General features: G+C 42.1%; 1 protein-coding gene across 1 annotated transcript in view; it reads left to right on the forward strand.

Annotated features, from left to right (window-relative positions):
- mtfr1 (mitochondrial fission regulator 1) overlaps positions 1-18,028 on the forward strand; it is a 38,796-nt gene that overhangs the window by 17,003 nt on the left and 3,765 nt on the right. The window contains 3 exon segments of the mRNA XM_038809486.1: positions 502-623; positions 6,079-6,320; positions 13,509-13,743. Coding sequence (XP_038665414.1) covers positions 502-623; positions 6,079-6,320; positions 13,509-13,743 — 599 coding nt within the window.

The raw sequence follows: 18,028 nt of genomic DNA on the forward strand, positions 1-18,028 counted from the left end.
TGGAATTTCAATACCGGTAAGTCTGTCCAATTTCAATGCAAGTAAATGTCCAGAGTGGCAATCTAAAGAACCTATGGACCTATGTGTTTTCGCCGCTATGTAACAATGGAGTAATGCATAAGTTCCATGATCAGTCAGGCCATTACTTCCTAGAACATCATTGCTAGGGGAATGGTGTACACCATAATTTCAGCAAATTTCAAGAAATATGAGGCTCGCAATATTGATAATAGGACCATTATATTACTATGTTGAGGTATAATACTAAGGCTCCTGCTTAGAGGAATAAGTATACCTCTGATTTCCACATTGAGGTTAGGTACAGTTCTGCTAAGAGAATGATATCTAGATTGGGAATAGTTTGATTACAGTATAGTTGTTCCACAATGCGTTTTTCAAAGAAATCATATACTCTAATAACTGCAGAATTTGATGCTCAGTACTATTTATTTTGTGTTGTGAGAACTGAATAATCATCTTATTTTAAAACCTCTCTAATAGATTTTCCATGGCGTTGGAGAAGCTGCTCCAAGTTTTGCCGAGTCAGAGTATGGTTCAGTTGCTTCCCTGGCTGATGTAGGTTGGATTGTTTGTGATCAGGGGGAGTCATTTTCCAAGATGAGGTATTTATCATCATTCCATGGCTTTAAAAACTTGCAATATGTTGCAAATGATTTTTGTGTTGCTGATAACAGTATGCACCCCAGATAAGAACTTTGCTGTGCCTAAGTCTTTAAGAATAAAGTTTTAAAGCACACCACAGAAATGTATTGCTAAGTAATTGTTCTTCGAGTAACAAAGCATGACATAAGGTTCCAATTATTATATAAACCTGTGGTCTGATATAAACTTGTGATCTAACAAATACGAATTCCTGGGACAATTATAGTAATGTAAGCAAAATGTGAGGATAAGGAAAATTACAAATGCTTTTAGACTCTCAATTCCAACTTTCTCCTGTCAACTTTCCATCCTCTAACTCCTTAACCTATCCAAAATGCTGCTGCTCCTGTTCTGGTCTGCATAATGTCCTTCTTACGCATTGTTGCTGTATTCATTAAGACTCAGATTTAAAATTGTGATTCTTGTGATCGAATCACTTTGTTGCATTGCCAGTTCCGATCTCCAACTTCATGGCCCTACAATGGTCCAAGACCTCAGAATTAGGAGCAATAGTAGGCCCTTTGGGCCTTCACCATTAAATAAGATTGTGGCTGATCTGATTGTAAACTCAACTCCAAATTTTTGCCTTTCCCCAATAGCCACTCGCTCCCTTGCTTATCAAGAACCTTACCTTGACTGATACATATTCAAAGACACTGATTCCACTACCTATTGAGGAAGAGAGTTCCAAACACTAGACCCTCCTGAGAAAATGTTTATTTTTTAAAATGATGTGGGCATCACTGGTTAGGCCAGCGTTTATTGCCCTTCAGAAGGTAGTGGTGAGTCACCTTCTTGAACCTCTGCAGTCCCTGAGGTATAGGTGTACCCACTGTGCTGTTAATTGAGGAGTTCCAGGATTTTTACCCTCCCTCCGACAGTGAAAGAACGCCGGTATATTTGTGGGCGGCATGGTAGCGCAGTGAAGCAACAGTGCTAACAGTGCACAAGGGTCCCAGGTTTGATTCTCGCTTGGGTCACTGTCTGCACGTTCTCCTCGTGTCTCTCCTCGTGTCTGTGTGGGTTTCCTCCGGGTGCTCCGGTTTCCTCCCACAAGTCCCGAAAGCCGTGCTGTTAAGCATTTTGAACATTTTGAATTCTCCATGTACCCAAACATGCGCTGGAATGTGGCGCCTAGGGGCTTTTCACAGTAACGTCATTGCAGTGTTAATGCAAGCCTACTTGTGACAGTAAAGATTATTGTTATTATATTTCTAAGTCGGGGTGTTGAGTGACTTGATGGGGTTCCCAGGTATCTGCTGCTCTCGTCCTTCTAGATAGTAGCGGTCGTGGGTTCAGAAGGTGCTGCCTAAGGAACCTTAGCGAGTTCCTGCATTGCATCTTACAGATGGTTCACATGGCTGCCACTGTTGGTTGATGGTGGAAGGATTGAATGTTTGTGGAAGGTGTAGCAATCAAGCGGGCAGCTTGCTCCTGGAGGGCGTTGAGTTTCTGAGTGTTGTTGGAGCTGCACTCATCCAGGCAAGTGGAGAGTATTCCTAGCCTTTGACCTGCTCTGGTAGCAACAATATTAATATGGCTAGTCCAGCTCAGTTTTTGATCAATGGTAATCCCTCCAGGTTGTTGATTGTGGGGGGAGTCGGTGATCATAATGGCATTGAATGTCAAGGGACGATGGTTAGAACCTCTCTTGTAGGAGATGGTCATTGCCTGGCACTTGTCTGCCCAAGCCTGGGTATTGTGCAGGGCTTGCTGCATTTGAACATGGACTGCTTCATTATTTGAGGAGTCGCGAATGGTGCTGAACATTGTGCGGTCATCTGCACTTCTGACCTTATGATGGAAAGGAGGTCATTGATGAAGCAGCTGAACATGGTTGGGCTGGTTTAACACACTGGGCTAAATCGCTGGCTTTTATAGCAGACCAAGGCAGGCCAGCAGCACGGTTCAATTCCCGTATCAGCCTCCCCAAAGAGGCGCCGGAATGTGGCGAGTAGGGGCTTTTCACAGTAACTTCATTGAAGCCTACTCGTGACAATAAGCGATTTTCATTTCATTTCATTCTAGGACAGTATCTTGAGGAACTCTTGCAGTGATGTCCTGGAGCTGAGATGATTGGCCTCCAACCACCACAACTATCTTCCTTTGTGCCAGATATGACTCCAACCAGTGGAGAGTTTCCCCCTTGATTCCATTGACTCCAGATTAGCTATTGCTTCTTGATGCCATACTCGATCAAATGCTGCCTTGATGTCAAGGGCAGTCACTCTCAACTAACCTCTGGCATTCATCTCTTTTGTCCATGTATGAAACATGGTTGTAATAAGGTCAGGAGCTGAGTGACCCTGGCGGAATCCAAACTGGCCATCAGCGAGCAGGTAATGTTTAGTAAGTGCCACTTGGTTGCACTGTTGATGACTCCTTCCATCATTTTGCTGATGGAGAGTAGACGATAGGCAGTAATTTGCTGGGTTGGATTTGTCCTGTTTCTTGTGTAGAGGACCCACCTGGGCAATTTTCCACATTGTTGGGCAGATGCCACTGTTGAAATTACTGGAACAGCTTGGCTAGGGGTGTGGCAAGTTCTGGAGCACAAGTCTTCAGTACTTTTGCTGAATATTGTCAGGGTCCATAGCCATTGCAGTATCCAGTGTCTTCAGCTGTTTCTTGATATCACGTGGTGTGAATCATATTGGCTGAAGACTGACATCTGTGATGCTGAGACCACTCGGCACATTTAGTTATAGGTTGTTGCAAATGCTTCAGACTTATCTTTTGCACAGATGTGCTGGGCTCTTCCATCATTGAGCATGGTGATATTTGTGGAACCACCTCCTCCAGTGAGTTGTTTAATTGTCCACCACCATTCCCGGCTGGATGTGGAAGGACTGCTTAGATCTGATCCATTGAGTGTGGAATCGCTTAGCTCTTACTATTACTTGCTGCTTGTGCTGTTTGGCACACAAGTAGTCTTCACCTATTTAACACATTTTTTTAGGTATGCCTGGTGTTGCCCCTGGTATGCTCTCCTACCCTCTTTATTGAACAAGGGTTGATTCCCTGGCTTGGTGGTAATGGTAGAATGGAGGAAATGCCAGGCCATGAAGTTGCAAATTGTGATTGTGTATAGTTCTGCTGCCGATTCCCCACAGCACGTCATGGATGCCCAGGCCTGAGTTGCTAGATCTGTTCAAAGTCTATCCGTTTAGCACAGCGGTAGTGCCACACAACACAATGTGGGGTATTCTCAATGTGAAGACGGGACTTTGTCTCCACAAGCACTGTGCAGTGGTCACTTATACCCATACTGTCATGGACAGATACATCTTCAGCAGGCAGGTTGGTGAGGATGAGGTCAAGTATGTTTTTCCCTTTTGGTTCCCTCACCACCCGCTGCAGCCCCAGTCTTAGCAGCTATGCCCTTTTGGACCCGGCCAGCCTGTTCTGTGATGATGTGGAGCTACTCCTGGTGATGGACATTTAAGTCCCCCACCCAGAGTATATTCTGCACCCGTGCCAACCTCGGTGCTTCCTCCAAGTGGTGTTCAACCTGGAGGAGCATTGATTAATTAGCTGATGGTGGATGGTACGTGGTAATCGGGCGGTTTCCTTGTCCATGTTTAACCTGAAGCCATGAGACTTCATGGGGCCCAGAGTCGATGTTGAGAACTCCCAGGACAACTCCCTCCCCACTGCATGCCACTCTGCTGCCGCACCTGCTTGGACTGCCTTGCCGGTGAGACAGAACATACCCAGGAATGGTGATGGTGGTGGCTGGAACAAATTTAAGGTTGTTGCTTGACTAATCTGAGTTCTCCCAACTTTGGCACATGCCCCAGATGTTAGTAAGAAGGACAGGGCTGGGTTTGCCGTTGTCATTTCCGGTGCCTGGGTCTATGCTGGGTGGTCTGTCCGGTTTCATTCCGTTTTCGTGTTTTTGTAGTGGTTGAATGGTTTGCTGGGCAATTAAGAGTCACTCACATTGCTGTGGGCCTGGAGTCATGTATAGGCCAGACCAGGTAAGGATGGCAGATTTCCTTCCCTAAAGGACATTAGTGAACCAGATGGAATTTTACGATAGTCAACAGTGGTTTCAAGCCAATCCATTAGATTTTTAATTCCAGATATTTTATTGAGTTTAAATTCCACCACCTGTCGTAGTGGGATTTGAACCCATGTCCCCAGATCATTAACCTGGGTCTCTGATTTATTAGTCCTGCGACCAGCATCTCCTCATCTCACATCTAAATGGGCGGCCCTAGTACTAGATTCTCCAAAAGAGGAAACATTCTCTCCCCATCGACCCCTCAGGAACTTTTATTTTTCAATCAAGTTTCCTCTTACTCTTCTAAACTCAAGTGGATACAAGCATAGTCTGCCCAACCTTTCCTCATAAAACAACCTGCCAGTCCACCCAGTGCTCTGCTGTTGGTGGCGATGCCTTGAACCGTCTAGGCCTAAAGCTCTGGAGCACCTTCCTTAATAATCTTATTATTGATGTGGAGATGCCAGTGTTGGACTGGGGTGAGCACAGTAAGAAGTCTTACAACACCAGGTTAAAGTCCAACATGTTTGTTTCAAACACTATCTTTCGGAGCACTGCTCCTTCACCTGAGGAGCTAGTGTTTGAAACAAACATGTTGGACTTTAACCTGGTGTTATAAGACTTCTTACTGTAATCTTATTATTGACATTTCCGTTGCCAGTGAAGTTGCTGTGAAAATCCCGTAGTTGCCACACTACGGCGCCTGTTCGGGTATACTGAAGGAGAATTCGGAATGTCCAATTCCCCATGCAGCACATTTTTCAGGACTTGTGGGAGGAAATCGAAGCATCCGGAGGAAACCAGTGCAGACTCTGCACAGACAGTGACCAAAGCGGGACCCTGGTGCTGTGAAGCAACAGTGCTAACCACTGTGCTACTGTGCCACATGTGAAACATCACGAACTCCATTTATCTTTAACTTTTAAGGCCCTTTTTAAAACCTACCTCTTGATCTTTTTTGTTGCCCCTCGTGATGTATTGTCCTGACTGCCTCTATGAAGCATCTTGGAACTTTTGTCCAAGTTAAAGGTGCTATATAAATGCATTTTGTCTATTGGACTTATTGTATGTCTTAAGATATAACTAGAGTATTTGTAAGCATAGAACATAACAAAAACCTTGTTTTAAATTAATTTTGCATTTTAACCTTGTTTTACAAATTAGAAATAAATCATTTATATATTTAAACTTTTTTCTCATCAAATTGGAGGTTTTTTATATCCTTTTTTTCTTACAGTATTTGAGGGTTTTTGAATGTATAATTGAACATTGCTACTCAAGAATTGAACCTATAAAGCAATAAATGTCACTATCCAAGTCTGAGTATTTATACTTGTGTAGATATTTCCTTTTGGGATTCCAATTGGGAACATGCTTTTATCTTGCAGTCTAAATGTTTTTGTTTGCAGATCTGAAATTCGCCCCGAATGTTCTGATATCTCAGACCATCAGGCTTCGTCTTTTGCAAGACCCATCGCCAGGCAAACTTCCCTACCAAATTTGAAGCATTGTAAAAAGGTACCTGCAACTCCCCCACTGGCCAGTGATGCAGCACTGGAAAAAATCAGTGTTTTGGAGAATGAGCTTGCTAAGTTGCGGGAGCAGATTGCCATGATTGTGACTATACAAGAGAAAAGCAGTCTCTCGGCAGGTATACACAATATTTATGGTTAAATAGTAGCCATTTAAATTATTGTCAGCTTCAAACTACCTACATGCGCATTTGTGCACGTACTGTTGTTGTGGGTTGGAGTGCTTTTTATATCATTGGTTGCATCATTTTCAGTTGTTTAGCCCTTTTTACTGGATTTCTTTGTTACGGGCAGGAGAAAGTTTAATTTAAATTTGTTTTCTCTTTTATAAGTGGTGAAAAATTTCCTAATTCCTCAATTTTGGTACAATCCAACTTTCTCCTGATGTCACAGCAAACTGGCGTTAGAGTTCATCATAAGCATTAGTTTATTTGCTTCTACATCAGAGACCACAGAAAATATTATTTCACATGGGTTCCAGAGTCCAGATTCAATCTCCAATGACGTATTCCTCATGGAAGTAGGTGGGCTAAAAACCAATGTTGCAGAATCCCCTTTTCGCATGGTGTTGATTTCACAAGATGGGCACACAGTATTGTTATAGCCCAGAAAGAGATCATTCCATACATTGTGTCTGCACCAGCTCTCCAAATGGGCATTATGATTTGATGCCATTCTCCTGACTTTCCCTGTAACCCTGTACATTGTTTATTTTCAAATAATCGTTCAGTGCCCTCTAGAATGCCTCGATTGAACCTGCCTCTACCACATTTCCAGGCAGTGTATCCCAGACTCAAACCATAGCATTTGCAAATCATTTTAAATCTGTACCCTGTCATTCCTGATCCTTTTATGAGCAGGAACAGTTTTTCTCTCTTCTGTCCAGCCCTGTCATGATTTTGAACATCTCTATCGAATCTCCTCTTAACCTTCTTCTCACCAAGGAGAACCGTCCCAACCTTCCCAATCTATCTGCATAACTGAAGTTTCTCATCCCTGGAACTATTTTTGTTAACCTGCACTCTCTTCAATGCACTCGTATCCTTCCTAAAGTGTACACAATACTCCAGCTGAGGTCTAACTATAGAACATAGAACGATACAGCGCAGTACAGGCCCTTCGGCCCACGATGTTGCACCGACATAGAACATAGAACATAGAACAGCACAGAACAGGCCCTTCGGCCCTCGATGTTGTGCCGAGCAATGATCACCCTACTCAAACCCACGTATCCACCCTATACCCGTAACCCGACAACCCCCCCCCCCTTAACCTTACTTTTTTTAGGACACTACGGGCAATTTAGCATGGCCAATCCACCTAACCCGCACATCTTTGGACTGTGGGAGGAAACCGGAGCACCCGGAGGAAACCCACGCACACACGGGGAGGACGTGCAGACTCCGCACAGACAGTGACCCAAGCCAGGAATCTAACCTGGGACCCTGGAGCTGTGAAGCATTTATGCTAACCACCATGCTACCGTGCTGCCCACATGGGAAGTCAAAAACTAAAGGCCATCTAACCTACACTATGCCATTATCATCCATATGCTTATCCAATAAACTTTTAAATGCCCTCAATGTTGGCGAGTTCACTACTGTTGCAGGTAGGGCATTCCACGGCCTCACCACTCTTTGCGTAAAAAACCTACCTCTGACGTCTGTCCGATATCTATTACCCCTCAATTTAAGGCTATGTCCCCTCGTGCTAGCCACCTCCATCCGTGGGAGAAGGCTCTCACTGTCCACCCTATCTAACTCTCTGATCATTTTGTATGCCTCTATTAAGTCACCTCTTAACCTTCTTCTCTCTAACGAAAACAACCTCAAGTCCATCAGCCTTTCCTCATAAGATTTTCCCTCCATACCAGGCAACATCCTGGTAAATCTCCTCTGCACCCGTTCCAAAGCTTCCACGTCCTTCCTATAATGAGGTGACCAGAACTGTACACAATACTCCAAATGCGGCCGTACCAGAGTTTTGTACAGCTGCAACATGACCTCATGGCTCCGGAACTCAATCCCTCTACCAATAAAGGCCAACACACCATAGGCCTTCTTCACAACCCTATCAACCTGGGTGGCAACTTTCAGGGATCTATGTACATGGACACCGAGATCACTCTGCTCATCCACACTGCTAAGAATTTTACCATTAGCCAAATATTCCGCATTCCTGTTATTCTTTCCAAAGTGAATCACCTCACACTTCTCTACATTAAACTCCATTTGCCACCTCTCAGCCCAGCTCTGCAGCTTATCTATGTCCCTCTGTAACCTGCAACATCCTTCCACACTGTCTACAACTCCACCGACTTTAGTGTCGTCTGCAAATTTACTCACCCAACCTTCTGTGCCCTCCTCTAGGTCATTTATAAAAATGACAAACAGCAACGGCCCCAGAACAGATCTTTGTGGTACGCCACTCGTAACTGAACTCCATTCTGAACATTTGCCATCAACCACCACCCTCTGTCTTCTTTCAACTAGCCAATTTCTGATCCACATCTCTAAATCACCCTCAATCCCCAGCCTCCGTATTTTCTGCAATAGACGACCGTGGGGAACCTTATCAAACGCTTTACTGAAATCCATATACACCACATCAACTGCTCTACCCTCGTCTACCTTTTCAGTCACCTTCTCAAAGAACTCGATAAGGTTTGTGAGGCATGACCTACCCTTTACAAAACCATGCTGACTATCCCTAATCATATTATTCCTATCTAGATGATTATAAATCGTATCTCTTATAATCCTCTCCAAGACATTACCCACAACAGACGTGAGGCTCACCGGCCTATAGTTACCGGGGTTATCTCTACTCCCCTTCTTGAACAAAGGGACCACATTTGCTATCCTCCAGTCCTCTGGCACTATTCCTGTAGCCAATGATGACATAAAAATCAAAGCCAAAGGCTCGGCAATCTCTTCCCTGGCTTCCCAGAGAATCCTAGGATAAATCCCATCAGGCCCCGGGGACTTATCTATTTTCACCTTGTCCAGAATTGCCAACACTTCTTCCCTACGCACCTGAATGCCATCTATTCTAATAACCTGGGTCTCAGCATTCTCCTCCACAACATTATCTTTTTCCTGAGTGAATACTGACGAAAAGTATTCATTTAGTATCTCGCTTATCTCTTCCGCCTCCACACACGACTTCCCACCTTTGTCCTTGACTGGCCCTACTCTTACCCTAGTCATTCTTTTATTCCTGACATACCTATAGAAAGCTTTTGGGTTTTCCTTGATCCTACCTGCCAAAGACTTCTTATGTCCCCTCCTTGCTCGTCTCAGCTCTCTCTTTAGATCCTTCCTCGCTTCCTTGTAACTATCAAGCGCCCCAACTGAAACTTCACGCCTCATCTTCACATAGGCATCCTTCTTCCTCTTAACAACTTCTTTGGTAAACCACGGTTCCCTCGCTCGACCCCTTCCTCCCTGCCTGACTGATACGTACTTATCAACTATATTGTACAAGTTCAGCATACTCTTGTACTCTTCCCCTATTGACAAAGCCCAGGATACTGTATGATTTATTAATTGCTCTCCAACTGTCTTGCCACCTTCAATGATTTTTGCACATATACACTCGGGTTCCTCTGCTCCTGGACCCCCTTGAGAATTTGACCCTGTATGTTATGCTGTCTCTCCATGTTCTTTCTTCCATGTTGCTACTGTCCCTTTTATTCCATGAGCTATAACTTTTCTCAAGTCTGTTACGTGACACTATATTGAAAGGCCATGTACACCATATAAACAGCATTACCCTCATCAACTCTTTCTGTTACCTCTTCAAAAAAAACTCCAGCAAAATCTGTTAAACGCAATATCCCCTTTAGAAATCCATGCTGGCTCTTCCTAATCAACCTACATTTATCCATATGACTACAAACTCTATCCAAAATAATTGTTTTAAAATCTTGCTGACCATATTTTTTAAACCGATTGGTCTGCAATTGTTGGGCCTACCCTGATGACGTTTTTTTGAAAGGATCGTAACATGTGCAATTCCCCAGTCCTCTGTCACCTCCCTTGATTCTAGAGCAGACTGGAAATTTATGGCCAGTGTCACTGCAATCTCCATTCTCACTTCCTTCGATATCCTTGAATGCACCGTATCTGGTCTAGGTGTCTTGTTAATTTTAATTACTGGCCGTCTATTCAACAATTCCTCCATTTTTTTGAGTTGTTCTAGGGATAGACTTTCCTCATTTATCATCATGGCCTGTGCAGCATCTACTTCTTTAGTAAAGATGCAAAGTATTAATTTAATGCCTGTGCCATGCCCCTTGCGTCTCTTTTTGATCCCTAATGGGCCCACTCCTTGTGCCACCCATTACTATTTATAAGTCTGTAGAAGACTTTAGAATTTCTGCCAGTCTTTTCTCCTCTATCTTCGCTTCTCTAATATACATTTTCACCTCCCCTCTGAACCTTCTGTATTCCTCTTAGTTCTCAACTGTATTTTCTACCTGTCATCTGTCATAAACACATTTTTTCTGCCTTAATTCACATCTGCTTCGTCTAGGGAGATCGGGATTTGTTTGCTCTCCCTTTCCCTTTTACGGAAATATACCCTGATGGTGTCCGAACCATTTCTGTTCTGAAGGTAGCCTATTGTTCAGCCATGGTTTTTCCCGCCAACCTTTTGTTCCAGTCTAACCGGATCGTTCCATTCTTGCCCCATTGAGATCTGCTCTTCCCCCAGTTAATTATTTTTACTTTGCATTGCCTATTTCCTATCATCCTAAACCTTATGATACAATAATCACTGACTCTTAAAAGCTCCCCTGCTGACAGTTGGTCCACTTGGCTCCCCAACAGTGCTTCCTTTCTTGTTGGACTGGACACTTCTGTAGAAAATTATCCTGAACACAATTTAGGAACTTTTGCCCTTTATACTACCGCTGTCACTGGGAATCAGTCAGTTTTGTAGGCAGTGACACACAATTTCCAGCAGAAACAGTGCAGAGTTCCTATTCTGTGAGGCTGCTAGTCAGGTGGCAAACAGCAGACTGAGCTGTGCAGTTCAGCAAGGCAATATTACCTATTCCACAAGCCAAAGGCCCATGACTCTCACCTCTCCAGCATCTTTGACAAAGGATGTGTATCCATCGTCTGGATTCCAGAGACTTGAATGTCTTAGCCAATAGAAATGGAAAGGAAGGTTTTGAGGTTTTTGTCTTAGCATACGATCCACCTTCTGGCCTAGCCTGGGTTACTAAAATGCAGATGGCCTTCGTATAGCTGTCTTTGAAGTTGAGCTGTACAATCCACAGGGGCTTGTTGGTGGCTCTTCTGAGATAGTGAGGTCGGAGTTTTTCTGAAACTGACAAGTGGCTTTTTCTTTTGTTCAGGGAACAGACATGGCCATTTTAAGGTATTTGGTCATAAAAATAGTGATGTTTTGGTCCCTTGGCCTCTATTTCATACTGTTCAAACTTCCTAAAAATGAACATTTCCAGCTTAGAGCTATTTCTCAAATTCTCCCCTTCTCATTATCTATGCTCCGTATTCTTTTAAGTTATTTAGAACCTGTTGTGATGGTACATTTTGCTTAACTTTTCTATACAGTAGTTTCTTTTTTTTTTAAAAACCTTCATATTATCATAACTTCTCCTAAACCCTCCTCGTAGTTACTTTAAATGATTATGATAATCCTTGTGCCCAGTGCAAATTGTGCTTCTTGCTTCCTCCTCTGTTAAGCTATTTGCTTATTTGTTTAATTTTGAGACTTATAATGATATGCGTCACACATTCTCTTGGTACTAACTTGTGTACTGAATGAGTATAAAATAAGTAATACTTGATATGATATATGCACTAAAACAATTATGATAAAGTTCTTCATCTCTCAAACTGTCAGCAAATTGAATAGATTGGATTGATAATTAACAGATCTGAGAGGCACCAGCTGATGTTTCACTGCGACCGTAGCTGTCTCCTTGCTTATCCCAGGGGTTCACTGTTAACTAAACTATTAACTTCCACCTTTATTTATGGCCTGTAAGATGCACTTTGTGATTCTTGTTATGTGTGTCAAGTAGATCATTATGCTGAATGGCAGTTCCCAAGATTAAATTAATCAAGTGACTTTTCGAGTCCTAGAATAGAAACTATTTCCGCTGGTTGGTGAGTTGGCAGCTGAAGGCAGAAAATTAAGATTTTCTTCACACAATTGAAAATAAAGGTTTAGGAGAATTTTTCTTGTATATGCACAGGATTATTAAACATGTGATATTTGACCCAAAAAATCTGCACCTTGCCGCAGAAAGCTGGGGCTTAGTTTGGTCTAAGTACTCTGAATGCAGTGATCGGGTTAGTCAACTTAATATTACAAGTGAAGCATCTCATTTCAGGTTTTAATTGTTTCTGGAGCTTTAAATATTATATTTAAATATTCCCCTCAATTCAATTTCCTTGTACCTGTTTTTCTTTCTGTTGAATTCACCATTCTAGATTACATTTTCTTGTTCCAGCCTTGTATTGTAAACTCTGCAATCTTTCAATCTGACTGATTAAGGACTTACACCATTGCTTGCCTTGTTCAGTCAGATTCTCAGAGCAGGGTTTCGTGCCATTTTCACCTGGGACTTCAAGCAACTTGCAGGGCAAAAACAACGTACAAGCAAAAGGCCACATATAACTAACGGTGGATGCCATGCATTGGGTTGCCAGAGCAAACTTTGAGCCTTATTTAGGAAAAGTCCTAATGCACCATTAATAGCTTCCAGTATTTTTAAACGAGCTATATTCTTATTTACTAAGATGCCAATTAATGTTGAATTTTTGGTGAATCTTGTGTTAGAGCATGTCAACTAGGACTGGATTAATACTACCTATATTTATTTCATGTCGGAGTCCTGCAAGACAGATTTTTTTTTTCTCCCAGCTGTCTTGCTAGATTTGAACTTGTGTCCAGTGCTGACAAGGTAGTCCATAACGCCATCCAATCTCCAAACTTGCAATCTGTATTGAATTTTCCTTTCTCATTTTCTTCTCGCCTCTCAAAGAAACTGAATAAATGGCTTTAAAACAATCTAGTTTGCAATAGAATTCAGAAGCTATGCTCTTTAACAAAGTTATTGAATTTGTAAGTTTGTTGGAGAAATAATACTTCACCATATAGTTGTTTAATAAATATGTAGAAAATGTATTTTTATATGGTGGAGAATTTAACATGTGGATAGTTCTCCATTCAAGAACATTTTATGAACTGGTCGCTATAATTTGTGCAATTTAGTTTTTTACGTTCATACTTGTGACAATAAAAGATTATTATTATTTCCTCCTGTTCAGTGACACCTGATGGCTCTGTTCCTCCTGCTCCTCCACTACTGCCACCACCACCACCCCCACCGTTACCACCACCACCTGCCATCCAGCGAAGTGTGTCTGTGATTGATCTCATTAAAGAAAGAAGAGGAAAGAAAGCTGATAGTCAGACTGCAACTAGTCCTAAACAGCAAACTATGCCAAACATGTTGGATGTCCTAAAAGACATCAATAAGGTGAAACTACGATCTGTGAAGAAGTAAGTATTTTTAAGATTCCTTTCCTTATACCTAACTAGTTTTGTTTGGAGTTCACTGAAGAGATTTTACTTGTTTCCCCGAGGCATTCCAATTTTAGCAAAAGATGTCTATTAAGAATCCATACATAAACTTGTAACCATTGCTTATGTTTATATCAAATCCAGTTTAGTGATTTATTTCAGAAATACCACATTGGAAATTGTATTATTTATGCAACAGGTATTCTAAATACAAAGGCAAAATGCTGTAGATCCTGGAAATCCAAAATAAAACACAATTCTTGAAATACTCAGCTGGCAGGCAGCAATTGAATTCTCTAACTTTGTCCAGTTGTGACAAATGGTCATCTACCTGAAATGCTAACTTTGTTTCCCTCTTCACAGATGTACTGAGATCTGCTGAGTATTTCATGCATTTTTTTAGATTTTCTTTTATTTAAAAAGAAATTCCTGTAATTGGTTGAGTAATGGGGAGGGATTGGGATTTGGGTAGCAAATAAAAGGAATCCCTTGTGTTCAGTGTTTCATAGCTACTGGTCAGTTAACAGCTTGCTCTAAACTTGGTGCTTGTAAGCAAATGACCACCGGTATAAGGGAAATAACAGAAAGCAAAATGGAGGAAATGAACAAGGAAAGATGATCAACGTTTTAAGAAAACAAAGCAAGAAATGAAGAACAAATGGAGGAAGAAAACCCTTTCTCATTGAGGTGCAAAAATAAAATAGGGAGGTGTCAACGTAGTGATTTTGTCTCAAGACCAGTTGTCGTGACCCAGCGTAATACCCTGGGGATCCAGGGAGAAAATCTGCCATGGCAGATGGTGAAATTTGGATTCAATAAAAATCTGGAATTACTGTCTGCGTGGGTTTCGACCCCACAACTGAAAGATGTGCAGATAGGTGGATTGGCCACACTAAATTGCCCCATAATTGGAAAAAATAATTGGGTACTCTAAATATATATATATATATTTTTTAAATCTGGAATTAGAAGTCTATCGTTGATTGTCGTAAAAACTCATCTGGTTCACTCGTGTCCTTTCAGGGAAGGATGATCCTGGGTATGAAGGGACTGCCAAATGAGGAAAGATTAGACAATGAATCTGTACCCCTTGGAATTCAGAAGAATGAGATTATACGATTGAAACATATAAGATTCTGATGGGGTTAGACAGGGTAAATGTTGAAGATGTTTCCATTCATGGGAAAGTGTAGGACTAGAGGGCATTATCGGAGAATAAGAGGGTGCTCATTTAAGACAGATTTAGAAAATAGGAGCAGGGGACCATTTGGCCCTTTGAACCTGCTCTGCCATTCATTATGATCATGGCCGATCATTCAATTCAATTCAATAGCCTGACCCCATTTCCCTTACTGCGCCCCCCCCCCCCCCCCCCCCCCCCCCCCCCCCGATCTTTTGATCCACTTCGCCCCAAGTACCGTATCGGACCTCGCCCCCAAGTACCGTATCGGACCTCGCCCCCAAGTACCGTATCGGACCTCGCCCCAAGTACCGTATCGGACCTCGCCCCCAAGTACCGTATCGGACCTCGTCCCAAGTACCGTATCTAACTGCTTCTTGAAAACGTATAATGTTTCGGCCTCAACTGCTTTCTGTGGCAGCAAATCCCACAAGCCGACCGCTATAGGGGTGAAGAAATTTCTCCTCATCTCAGTCCTAAATAGTCTATCCTGTATCCTTAGACTGTGACCCCTGGTTCTGTTCTTCCCACCATCTGGAACATCCTTCTTGCATCTGTCCTGTTAGAATTTTATAGGTTTCTGAGATCTCTTTCTCCCCCAGTCTTCTGAACCCCAGCAAATACACGCTAACCGACTCAATCTCTCCTCTGGTGTCCATCCTGCCTTCCTAGGAATCAGTCTGGTAAGCCTTCTCTGCATTCCCTCTATAGCAAGAACATCCTTGGATAAGGAGACAAAAACTGCGCACACGTAACCGGATATGGCCTCAGTGGTGAATCTTAGGAATTCTTTACCCCAAGAACATTTTCAAGGCTGAGATCGATAAGTTTTTAATCAGGGGAATTAAGGGTTACGGAGCAAAGGCAGGATAGTGGACTTAGTGTGTGTTAGTCAGCAACAATCTTATTAAATGGCAGAACATCCTCGAGGGTTGAATGGTCTACTGCTATTTATGGTCTTGCATCAATTATAAAATATCTGCATTTGAAATGAAGGGTATTATTGAATAAACTAAAACCCTGAATAAACTAAAATCCCAAAAAGGTGATTCCTTGGCTCAAATGGATTACATCCATGAATTAAAAAATCTAGGGAAGATATAGTAGGGTCATTATTATTCATAGTTAATTTATTAGAAAAGGGTGCAGTTCTAGTGGACTGATGGATAGCTAATGTAATTCAGGAGGCATGTCCATGGAATTATAGTAAGAAGTCTTACAACACCAGGTTAAAGTCCAACAGGTTTGTTTCAAAGACGAGCTTTCGGAGCACGGCTCCTTCTTCAGGTGAATGGAAAGGCTTGTTCCAGAAATGTTTATATAGACACAGTCAGAGATGCCCCGGAATGCGAGCACCTGCAGGCAATCAAATCATCAAAGATGCAGAGAGAGAGGTAACTCCAGGTTAAAGAGGTGTGAATTGTCCCAAGCCAGTTCAGTCGGTAGGCCTCTGCAAGTCCAGGCTTGTTGGTGGCCCCCACCAACAAGCCTGGACTTGCAGAGGCCTACCGACTGAACTGGCTTGGGACAATTCACACCTCTTTAACCTGGAGTTACCTCTCTCTCTGCATCTTTGATGATTTGATTGCCTGCAGGTGCTCGCATTCCGGGGCATCTCTGACTGTGTCTATATAAACATTTCTGGAACAAGCCTTTCCATTCACCTGAAGAAGGAGCCGTGCTCCGAAAGCTCGTCTTTGAAACAAACCTGTTGGACTTTAACCTGGTGTTGTAAGACTTCTTACTGTGCTCACCCCAGTCCAACGCCGGCATCTCCACATCATGGAATTATAGACCAGTCAGCTTGCCAATGGTGGTCAGATAAATAATGGACCCTTACCAAAGGAGGGAATAGAAGAACATCTAGAAATGAAAATCTAGTATTGAATAATATGGATTTCAAAGGTGAAAATGTTGCTTGACCAACCTTGAATTTTTAATGAAGGTAACCGAATAAATAATGCTGACATAGCAGATGCAAGTTATCCGAATTTTCAAAAGGCCTTTGAAAAGCTGCGCCATTATAGATTCATGAATAAGGCCAGAGTGTGTGAAGTTAGGGGGCAAGTGGCAGAATGAATTGCTAGCTGGCTTCAAGACAGAAAGCGGAGTATTGGAATAAAGGGCAGTTTCTCAGTGGCTGAAGGTGGGAAGCATATTCCACAAGGATCAGAGATTGGACCACTGCCGCTCAACATTTACACTAACAATTTTGACTTTGGAATCAAAAACACAATTTCTAAATTTGCAAATGGCATCAAATTGGGGAAATGGTCAATACTGAGGAGGATTGCAACAAATTACAGGCAGACATTAATACACTTGCAGATTAGAAAAATAATTGGTAAATTAAATTCAATACAGACAAATGTAAGCAGGTACATTTTAGTACTTGTAAACCTGTATCAAGCTTTGCTTATGTAGTTCTGGCTACCAAATAATGGAAAGAGTATAGAGACACTGGAGAGGGTGCAGAGATTTACAACTATGATACCAGAAATGTGAAGCATACGTATCTGGAAAGGATCGACAGGCTGGGTCTCTTCTCTTGATAAAGAAGGCTGAGAGGTGACCTAATCAAGATCTTTAAAATTATGCAAGGTTTAGATAGTGTGTACAGAAAATATTTCCTCTTGTGGGGCAGGCCTTCAATATAAGATCATCACTAAGAAATCCATTAGTGAATTCAAAAGAAACTACTTTCTTGACACTCTTGACTATCAAAGGGAGTGGTTAGAGTGAACAGTATGGATGAAAAATAATGCAAACTAGACAAGTATATGAGGGAGAGGGAATAAATTATTCTGATAGTGGATTTAGATGGGATGATGCTCAATATAAGATGCTCCAGTGTCTCTATACTCTTTCCATTATTTAGTAGCCAGAACTAAATAAGCAAAGCTTGATACAGGTTTACAAAATGTACCTGCTCACATTTATCTGTATTGAATTTAATTTACCAATTATTTTTCTAATCTGCAAGTGTATTAATGTCTGCCTGTAATTTGTTGCAATCCTCCTCGGTATTGACCATTTCCTCAATTTGATGTCATTTGCAAATTTAGAAATTGTGTGGGATGATGC

Source organism: Scyliorhinus canicula, chromosome 10, assembly GCF_902713615.1.
Source record: "Scyliorhinus canicula chromosome 10, sScyCan1.1, whole genome shotgun sequence".
NCBI lineage: Eukaryota > Metazoa > Chordata > Chondrichthyes > Carcharhiniformes > Scyliorhinidae > Scyliorhinus > Scyliorhinus canicula.